The sequence below is a fragment of the Lithobates pipiens genome, unplaced genomic scaffold (genome assembly GCF_037356315.1).
Source record: "Lithobates pipiens isolate NorthernLeopardFrog02 unplaced genomic scaffold, aLitPip1_a1.2 Scaffold_27, whole genome shotgun sequence".
In the NCBI taxonomy this organism is placed as follows: domain Eukaryota; kingdom Metazoa; phylum Chordata; class Amphibia; order Anura; family Ranidae; genus Lithobates; species Lithobates pipiens.
The window spans coordinates 4,452,747-4,463,803 of NW_027507788.1; the positions used below are offsets into that span (position 1 = coordinate 4,452,747).

At 50.3% G+C, this 11,057-nt stretch overlaps 1 protein-coding gene across 1 annotated transcript; it reads right to left on the bottom strand.

The window, feature by feature from the left end:
- Positions 1-1,773: 1,773 nt before the first annotated feature.
- UBXN10 (UBX domain protein 10) lies at positions 1,774-10,624 on the bottom strand. The gene is made up of 2 exons (XM_077456316.1): positions 10,469-10,624; positions 1,774-2,545 (listed from the first exon to the last, which is right to left on the bottom strand). Exon 2 carries the CDS (start codon positions 2,528-2,530, stop codon positions 1,775-1,777), a length of 756 nt encoding a protein of 251 aa, XP_077312442.1. The 5' UTR covers positions 2,531-2,545; positions 10,469-10,624; the 3' UTR covers position 1,774.
- Positions 10,625-11,057: the final 433 nt, after the last annotated feature.

The following is an 11,057-nucleotide window of genomic DNA, read 5'->3' on the forward strand; positions in this document are numbered from 1 at the left end:
GGATAGGCCAGGCTTGGTTTTGGGAAGGCCGGATTCGGAGAGGCGTGGTAGGCCAGGCTTGGTTTTGGGAATGCCGGATTCGGAGAGGCGGGATAGGCCAGGCTTGGTTTTGGGAAGGCCGGATTCGGAGAGGCGTGATAGGTCAGGCTTGGTTTTGGGAAGGCCGGATTCGGAGAGGCGTGGTAGGCCAGGCTTGGTTTTGGGAATGCCGGATTCGGAGAGGCGTGATAGGCCAGGCTTGGTTTTGGGAAGGCCGGATTCGGAGAGGCGTGATAGGTCAGGCTTGGTTTTGGGAAGGCCGGATTCGAGGAGAGGCGTGATAGGCCAGGCTTGGTTTTGGGAAGGCCGGATTCGGAGAGGCGTGATAGGCCAGGCTTGGTTTTGGGAATGCCGGATTCGGAGAGGCGTGATAGGCCAGGCTTGGTTTTGGGAATGCCGGATTTGGAGAGGCATGGTAGGCCAGGGTCTTCACCAAGCTGTTACCGCAAGGTTGGAAGAGCACAATTGTCTACACTGTCTTTGTGTGATAAGAGTATTACCAGTACCCTTCACTGGAGAAACCTGAACTCCATCATGTGGACATGGATCGGGGGGATGTCCAATAAGCTCATAGAGGTGTGATAATAGGTGCTCATACATTTGCCTTTATAATGTACGTTCCATTGTGATCCCTTCCTGATTTATAGCAAAGGAGTAACCATGTTTTATTATGGAGAACGTACCAAGTGATAGGAGATCCCAGAGGGGGATTAAGCCTAATAGAGTTCAGCTCTAATGAAGCAGGTTTTTGGTGGAATGGCCCATACTGGATAGGATAACTTTAGGTCGTCAATCATAGGCAGCCGGTACTTACAGTACATTCCCCTTGCATACAAATACAAGATCTGCTCATTTAGGAGCCCCCACCCCCCCCCCCATTACAATATGCTCAGTGGGCAGTGCCTTCCTGTAGGGGGTGTTGGTGGTGTCACTGGGCTCCCGGGAAAGATGAGGATTCCAAATCCTGAGAAGCGACATTCCGGCACTGGGCAGAGCGCCATCTTGTGGGATTTGGGGTCCTCTGTCCTCTCAGGGCTCCATCCTACAGCTCAGTGAGCCCACTAGGACCTAAGGTGGAGGTCACCCGGACAGATCTCCAGAATTGTGGTGGTTGTGGGCATGACTGGGACAGATCACCAATACAGTGTACTGGTTGGGGTCAGATCAATGACATGGTGTGGTGGGTCACTGGCCTGGTTGGGGTGGTTGAGGATATCACAGGGACACATCTGTAGCACTGTGGTGAGGGATCTGCCCTGGTGAAGTCCACGACCAACACAGTGTTGGAGATCTGTTCCAGCATTGTGGTGGTTGTGGATATCTCTGGGGACATATCAATGGCACAAGTGTGGTGGATCACTGGCCTTGTGGGGGTGGTTGAAGACATCACTGGGGCAGATCACCAGCACACTGAGGTGGTTGTGGACATCACAGGGACATATCTCCAACAATATGGGGTGGTTGTAGTCATCACAGGGCCAGATAGATATTCAGCACTGTGGTGGTCATGGACTTCACCAGGACAGATCACTGTCCTTGTGGGGATGGTTGTGGACAATAGTGGGACAGATCTCCAATACTGTGGTGGCCGTGGACTTCACCAGGGCAGATCACTGACACAGTATGGTGAATCATTGGCCTTGTCGGGTGGTTGTGAACATCACAGGGCCGGGTCATCGGCACAGTGGGGTGGTTGTGGACATCACAGGGCCAGATCACCGGCACTCCTTGTCCTCTAGTCTCTTTCCAAGTATTGGATACACAGGACAGACTTATTCGGGATGTTGCACTCCTGTAGGCTCCGGCTGAGGTCCATAAAACTCCTCCTAGGCACTTCCATAGACTCTACAATGCAGTCCTTATAAGGCACTCCAGTCTTCTCCTCTGCCACGGACAGGATGGTGAAGAGAGTGTCTGTAGGCCGGAAGGTGGCCTCAAACCTCTGACCGGAGTGGGATCTGATGGCCAGGAGAAGTCGGGGTTCTTCCACAGATGGTTCCTGCAGGTTTACAGGGACTATGGAGTCCATCATTCTGAAATCCTTGTGGCTGCCGGGCGGGTGGCCAGCACTAGGGGCAGCACTAGGCTGACTCCGGTACAAAGCTTTGGCTGGTAGTCGTCCGGGCGGCCCCGCAGTCAGCTTCATGGAGTCGGCCCGTTGGACGAGGTCGCCCTCCCCGTGTTCTCCGCTGCCTTCTGCTGCACCGATGGAGGGCAGAACTCGGTACCGGCTCAGGCTGGCAGAAGGTGGCCTGGATGGAAGCTGGTTGAGCAGCTCTGGGATGTCCTCCTGCCCGATTCTGGACGGGGCCCGGGCTGAGGGGGGTCGTGGGGTGGGTGAGGTGAGACCAGGGTAAGTCTCCACATGGTGGGAAAAACCCTGCGGGGTGGTCCGGGTGCGACCTTTGGCAGATTTCGGTCTTGCTACGTGCATTCTACGTAGGGGGTCTCCTGTGCCGGGGAGGTTCAGGCCAGTTGGAGCCGAGGCCATCCCTACTCATTGGACCTGGAGGGAGGGAGCAGAATAGTCAGATCAACACCCTGAGGAACCCGACAGAGACCCCCCCCACAGAAAAACACCCCCTGCAACCCCTCCCCCAGCCAAATAAAATTACCCCACAATCTCCTTCCCCCGTCATATATAATTACCCCGCAACACCTCCCCCACCCTGTTATAATTACCTCCAAAGTATATATAACCTCCCTACAATCCTCCCCTCCCCCATTATAATTACCATAAAAATCCCCCATTGCACTATAATTACCCCACAGTACCTTTCCTGCCCCCTACCACATTATAATTGCCCTGAAACCCCCTACCCATATTATATTTACCCCACATTATTAGAATTACCCCACAATCCCTCCCCCACCCCATTATACCATGCCTTGCGAAAGTATTCGCCCCCCTTGAACTTTTCAACCTTTTGCCACATTTCAGGCTTCAAACATAAAGATATAACATTTTTATTTTTTGTGAACAATCACCAACAAGTGGGACACAATTGTGAAGTGGAACGAAATCTATTGGATATTTTAAACTTTTTTAACTAATAAAAAAATGAAAAGTGGTGCGTGCAAAATGATTCGGCCCCTTTACTTTCAGTGCAGCAAACTCACTCCAGAAGTTCAGCGAGGATCTCTGAATGATCCAATGTTGTCCTAAATGACTGATGGTGATAAATAGAATCCACCTGTGTGTAATCAAGTCTCTGTATAAATGCACCTGCTCTGTGATAGTCTCAGGGTTCTGTTGAAAGTGCAGAGAGCATCATGAAGACCAAGGAACACACCAGGCAGGTCCGTAATACTGTTGTGGAGAAGTTTAAAGCCGGATTTGGATACAAAAAGATTTCCCAAGCTTTAAACATCCCAAGGAGCACTGTGCAAGCGATCATTTTGAAATGGAAGGAGTATCAGACCACTGCAAATCTACCAAGACCTGGCCGTCCCTCTAAACTTTCAGCTCAGACAAGGAGAAGACTGATCAGAGATGCAGCCAAGAGGCCCATGATCACTCTGGATGAACTGCAGAGAACTACAGCTGAGGTGGGAGAGTCTGTCCATAGGACAACAATCAGTCGTACACTGCACAAATCTGCCCTTTATGGAAGAGTGGCAAGAAGAAAGCCATTTCTCAAAGATATCCATAAAAAGTCTCGTCTAAAGTTTGCCACAAGCCACCTGGGAGACACACCAAACATGTGGAAGAAGGTGCTCTGGTCACATGAAACCAAAATCCAACTTTTTGCCCACAATGCAAAATGATATGTTTTTGTGTAAAAGCAACACAGCTCATCACCCTCAACACACCATCCCCACTGTCACACATGGTGGTGGCAGCATCATGGTTTGGGCCTGCTTTTCTTCAGCAGGGACAGGGAAGATGGTTAAAATTGAGGGGAAGATGGATGCAGCCAAATACAGGACCATTCTGGATGAAAACCTGTTGGAGTCTGCAAAAGACCTGAAACTGGGACAGAGATTTATCTTCCAACAAGACAATGATCCCAAACATACAGCAAAATCTACAAAGGAATGGTTCACAAATAAACGTATCCAGGTGTTAGAATGGCCAAGTCAAAGTCCAGACCTGAATCCAATCGAGAATCTGTGGAAAGAGCTGAAAACTGCTGTTCACAAACGCTCTCCATCCAACCTCACTGAGCTCCAGCTGTTTTGCAAGGAAGAATGGGCAAGAATTTCAGTCTCTCGATGTGCAAAACGGATAGAGACAACCCAAGCGACTTGCAGCTGTAATCGCAGCAAAAGGCGGCTCTACAAAGTATTAACGCAAGGGGGCCCAATCATTTTGCACGCCCCACTTTTCATTTTTTTATTAGTTAAAAAAGTTTCAAAAATCCAATAGATTTCTTTCCACTTCACAATTGTGTCCCACTTGTTGGTGATTCTTCACAAAAAATAAACATTTTGTATCTTTATGTTTGAAGCCTGAAATGTGGCAAAAGGTTGAAAAGTTCAAGGGGGGTGAATACTTTCGCAAGGCACTGTAATTACCCCACAGTACCTTTCCTGCCCCCCCCACATTACAATTGCCCCAAAACCCCCTACCCATATTCTATTTACCCCACAGTACCTTTCCTGCCCCCCTCCCACATGATAATTGCTAGTGATGGCCGAACGGTTCGCCCGGTGGTCGTTTCGCGGCGAATTTCGGTCGTTCGCGGTTCGCTCGTCTTTTCCCGTCGTTCGCCCCGGCGGACTTACGTGTTTAATGTGTAAAAGAACTTTGACCTATGATGACACATCCATCATGGGGTACAGGCCAGCCAATTGAGACATGACAGCACATGGACACTTGGACATTCCCCCTAACCTATAAATACACCCGATCCGGCGGCCATTTTACATTCTTTCCTCTGTCACTATAGGGAAAGGTTGCTGTGTGGAGTAGGGACAGATAAAAGGCTAGCTATTTGGTACACAAAAGTTCTTTTCAGGACTGGTATAGGTGTTAGGTGTATATAGGTTTGCTGTGCTACTGATTCTTGCAGCAGCCTGAGTGTCTTTTGTCAGTGTAGAGAAAGGGACAGGGCGCTGTGTGCTACAGGGAGAGTCAGTTTAGTCGTCATCATCATCATCATCATCATCATCATCATCATTAGCTGTTACTATCAGGTCCACAAAAGAGCTATTCCAGTAACCAGTAATTGTTCCAGGCTCCTCTTTTTTGCCACTTTGTATAGGGACAGGAAGGAAGCAGTGTGTCAGGCAGTGAGGGTCAGTTTAAAGACTTGCTGTTACTATTAGAACAAAGGTTCTTTTCAGGACTAGTATCAGTGGTACGGTAATAGGCTTGTACACGTATAATATTCTTTCTTCCAAATATAGAAAGAATATTATACTTGACTGCTGCCCTTCTGCTGCAGTCTGCTAATCATTCACAACTCACTTGTTCCACAAAGCTCTTTATCAGGACTGGTAATTTGGTCTGTGTAGGGTGCTACAGTACATAGGGTTGAGTGCGGTACAGTCTGCTGTTCTGTAAGGACCGCTATCGGTCCACAATACATAGGGTTGAGGTGCACCACTGCTGACTGCTGCCCTATACTGCAGCAGTCCTTCATTGGTATAGGGACTGACGTGCAGTCTGCTAATCACTAACACACAACCTGCTTGGTCCACAAAAGTTCTTATAAGGACTGGTAACTTGGTCTAGGGTGCTACAGTACATAGGGTTGAGTGAGGTACAGTCTGTTATTCTATAAGGACTGTTATCGGTCCACAATACATAGGGTTGAGGTGCACCACTGCTGACCGCTGCCCTATACTGCAGCAGTCCTTCATTGGTATAGGGACTAAGAGTTTTGTCACAGGGTGATTTAAAAAATGACAGGCAGAGGAAGAGGCAGGCCCTTCCGCAGGGGTGGTAGGAGTAGGGCAGGAGCAACAGCCTTGAGCCAAAGTGGGAAGTTGCAGAAGGTGCGTTCAATTACTTTAACCACTTGCTTACTGGGCACTTAAACCCCCCTCAGTCCCAGACCAATTTTCAGCTTTCAGCGCTGATGCACTTTGAGTGACAATTACGCAGTCATACAACACTGTACCCAAATGAAATTTTTATCATTTTTTTCCCACAAATAGAGCTTTCTTATGGTGGTATTTAGTTACAGCTCGGAGTTTTATTTTTTGCTAAACAAACAAAAAAAGATGCAAAAAAAAAAAAAAAAAAAAATCATGTTTTAATAGTTTGTTATAAAATTTTGCAAACGGGTCATTTTTCTCCTTCATTGAAGTGCGCTGATTAGGCGGCACTGTTGGCTGCATTGGTGGGCACTGATGGGCTGCATTGGTGGGCACTGATGGGCTGCATTGGTGGGCACTGATGGGCTGCACCGGTGGGCACTGATAGGCATAGTTAAGGCAGCACTAATAGGCACAGATAAGGCGGCACCGATGGGCACAGATAAGGCGGCACTGATGGGCAAAGATGGGCACAGATAAGATGGCACGGATGGGTGGCACGGATAAGTGGCATGGATGGGTGGCACGGATGGGCACTGATAGGTACCACAGATAGATGGGACTGATGGGCACTGATAGGTGGCACTGATAGGTGGCTCTGATAGGTGGCACTGCTGGGCACTGATGGGCGGCACTGCTGGGCACAGATGGGCGGCACTGCTGGGCACTGATGGGCGGCACTGGGGTGCAGCACCTTTGAGGCAGATTGGGTGGCACTGTGGGTGGCACTGTGGGTGGCACTGTGGGCACTATGGGCACTGACGGGGGGCACTGACGGGGGGCACTTACTTTTGCTTTTATTTTATTTCAGGATGGCACTGCGGGAGGCAGGTGGGCACAGGCAGGTGGCAGGTGGTCCCTTGTATTGATGGCCGTGATCGGGACTGATGTCCCGATCACGGCCGCCGGCGATCGGCTTTTTTTTTCTCTCCTTGCGCTGACAGCGCGAGGAGGAATAATAGCCGATTACCGGCTCCGTTCTATCACATGATCAGCTGTCATTGGCTGACAGCTGATCACGTGATAAGGGGTCGGGATCGACCCCTTACACGGATCGGTGATCAGGCGAGTCTCACGGACTCGCCGATCACAGAGCGCGCCGCGCGCGCCCCTCAGGGGGCGCGCAGGCCGCTCGTAACCGGGACCACGTCAATAGACGTAGTCCCGGAAATGTAGGTCCGCGCTAATGCCGTCATTTGGCAATAGCGCGGATCTGTAGTGGTTAAAGGACGCACCAGACTTGGTTGAGGGGCTCACTCAGCCTTACTCTTCTGCACCCTCCTCATCCTCTCGATCTGCACCCTCTTCTTCACTCTCTGCTATGTGCACCCCCAAAGACACTACCACCAACAACACCACCACCACCACATACCTTCCGCTTGAGTCACTGGAATTATTTTCTGACTTCCTCCTGGGGGTTCTTATTATGAGGGGATCACACCATCCCTGTGCTGTGCTGACTTCCTCCTGGGGCTGCTTACGGTGCTGCTGTCAGTGCTGTATATCACGGTGCTGCTGTCAGTGCTGTATATCACGGTGCTGCTGTCAGTGCTGTATATCACGGTGCTGATGTCAGTGCTTAATGTCACGCTTCTGATGTCAGTACTCTCTATCACGGTGTTGCTGTCAGTGCTGTATATCACTGTGCTGATGTCAGTGCTGTATGTCACGCTTCTGATGTCAGTGCTCTCTATCACGGTGCTGCTGTCAGTGCTGTATATCACGGTGCTGATGTCAGTGCTGTATGTCACGCTGCTGATGTCAGTGCTCTCTATCACGGTGCTGCTGTCAGTGCTGTATATCACGGTGCTGCTGTCAGTGCTGTATGTCACGCTGCTGATGTCAGTGCTCTTTATCACGGTGCTGTATATCACTGTGCTGATGTCAGTGCTGTATGTCACGCTTCTGATGTCAGTGCCCTCTATCACGGTGCTGCTGTCAGTGCTGTATATCACGGTGCTGCTGTCAGTGCTGTATATCACGGTGCTGGTGTGAGTGCTGTATGTCACGCTTCTGATGTCAGTACTCTCTATCACGGTGCTGCTGTCAGTGCAGTGCTGTATATCACTGTGCTGATGTCAGTGCTGTATGTCATGCTTCTGATGTCAGTACTCTCTATAACGGTGCTGCTGTCAGTGCTGTATATCACTGTGCTGATGTCAGTGCTGTATATCACTGTGCTGATGTCAGTGCTGTATGTCACGCTTCTGATGTCAGTGCTCTCTATCACGGTGCTGCTGTCAGTGCTGTATATCACGGTGCTGATGTCAGTGCTGTATGTCACGCTTCTGATGTCAGTACTCTCTATCACGGTGCTGCTGTCAGTGCTGTATATCACTGTGCTGATGTCAGTGCTGTATGTCACGCTTCTGATGTCAGTGCTCTCTATCACGGTGCTGATGTCAGTGCTGTATGTCATGCTGCCGATGTCAGTGCTCTCTATCACGGTGCTGCTGTCAGTGCTGTATATCACGGTGCTGATGTCAGTGCTGTATGTCACGCTTCTGATGTCAGTACTCTCTATCACGGTGCTGCTGTCAGTGCTGTATATCACTGTGCTGATGTCAGTGCTGTATATCACTGTGCTGATGTCAGTGCTGTATATCACTGTGCTGATGTCAGTGCTGTATGTCACGCTTCTGATGTCAGTGCTCTCTATCACGGTGCTGCTGTCAGTGCTGTATATCACGGTGCTGATGTCAGTGCTGTATGTCACGCTGCCGATGTCAGTGCTCTCTATCACGGTGCTGCTGTCAGTGCTGTATATCACGGTGCTGATGCCAGTGCTGTATATCACTGTGCTGATGTCAGTGCTGTATGTCACGCTTCTGATGTCAGTGCCCTCTATCACGGTGCTGATGTCAGTGCTGTATATCATGGTGCTGATGTCAGTGCTGTATATCACGGTGCTGATGTCAGTGCTTAATGTCACGCTTCTGATGTCAGTACTCTCGATCACTGTGCTGATGTCAGTGCTGTATGTCACGCTTCTGATGTCAGTGCTCTCTATCATGGTGCTGCTGTCAGTGCTGTATATCATGGTGCTGATGTCAGTGCTGTATGTCACGCTGCTGATGTCAGTGCTCTCTATCACGGTGCTGCTGTCAGTGCTGTATATCACGGTGCTGATGTCAGTGCTGTATGTCACGCTGCTGATGTCAGTGCTCTCTATCACGGTGCTGCTGTCAGTGCTGTATATCACGGTGCTGATGTCAGTGCTTAATGTCACGCTTCTGATGTCAGTGCTCTCTATCATGGTGCTGCTGTCAGTGCTGTATATCACGGTGCTGATGTCAGTGCTGTATGTCACGCTGCTGATGTCAGTGCTCTCTATCACGGTGCTGCTGTCAGTGCTGTATATCACGGTGCTGCTGTCAGTGCTGTATATCACGGTGCTGATGTCAGTGCTGTATGTCACGCTGCTGATGTCAGTGCTCTCTATCACGGTGCTGCTGTCAGTGCTGTATATCACGGTGCTGATGTCAGTGCTTAATGTCACGCTTCTGATGTCAGTGCTGTATATCACGGTGCTGGTGTGAGTGATTTATGTCACGCTGCTGATGTCAGTGCTCTCTATCACGGTGCTGGTGTCAGATGACTCTATCACGGTGCATGTGTTATTGCTGTATGTCACGCTCCTTGTGATCATCTCCTGCACCCTCTTCTTTGCCTACCCTGGTCCCCGACCTTCCCTCTCCTCCATTGCCTTCATGCGCTGCACAGTCCTGAATTGTCACAACAATTTCTCATATAAAAAAAGAATGCTTGTAGTTATCGATCCCAAATTCACCTCATACATGTGTTATGTCATTGGCCATGTGGTGGGACTATGTTTTCCCTGCTAATAATTACCTGTGGCTGCAAATTCGACCTGAAGGTTTGAAACGTTCGCCTCCCATTGAAGTCAATGGGGCCCGCCGCGAACGGTCGGCCTCGTTCGCGGTCCGCGTTCGCGAAACGTCCCGTCGGAGGTTCGGGCCATCACTAATAATTGCCCCTAAACCCCCTACCCATATTATAATTACCCCACATTATTGTAATTTCCCCACAATCCCTCCCCCACCCCATTATAATTACCCCACAATCCCTCCCCCACCACATTATAATTACCCCAAAGTACCTTTCCTGCCCCCCAAACTATAATTGCCCTCTACCCATATTGTATTTACCCCACAGTACCTTTCCTGCCTCCTCCGCATTATAATCGCCCCCTGCAATCCCCTCCACATATTATAATTACCCCAGAGTACTTCCTCTATTACAATTGCATACCCCCCACACTCATATAATTACCCCAGAGCACTTCTCCCTGTAAATGCCCCCCCCACAATTATAATTCCCCCGAACACCGGTTATAAGTGCCCAGCCCGCGATCTCACACTGCACATAATATGCCTGCACCGGAGTATTTCCCCCCCCATTACCCCTCCCCGGAGGGTCTCACCTCTCCCCCGGCCCGGCCGCCATCTCTCCGTCCAGCTCCTGGTAGTAAACAACCGACCGTTACCAGGACAACCGGGGAGCGAGCGCTGCGTGCTGACGTCATCACGACCCGGAGGCGGGGCGAGCCAGGCTTGTCATGCATGGAGGCGGGGCGGACAAGAGATCCGACCATTCCTGTCCTCCCTCCTCAACAGGTCTCCGCCCCCTCCTCCTCCTGGACTCATAAAAATTCCTCACCCCCGTCACTTCCGGTGAGGCTCCGTCACTCTACTGCGCATGCGCCAAGTCCGTGTTCTGAACGGCGCATGCGCAAGATCTTAATTTCAGCCGGTGGTTAAAAATTACGGACGGGAGTCAGCTGAGTACGGCGGCTCCGGAGGGGAACGATTGGTTGGGGGTGGGGGACGCTTCATCAAGCTGCAGTCCTGATTTCTAGTAGTAGATGAAGAAAGTATTCTTATAAGGCCGGGTTCACACCGCAAATCACATCCGATCTCCGTAGCGATGCGAGTTCAGCCATACAGATAGTATACAGATAGTATGGCTGAATTCGCATCGCTCCCGCAGAAAACTCGCACGGGACCCTTTTT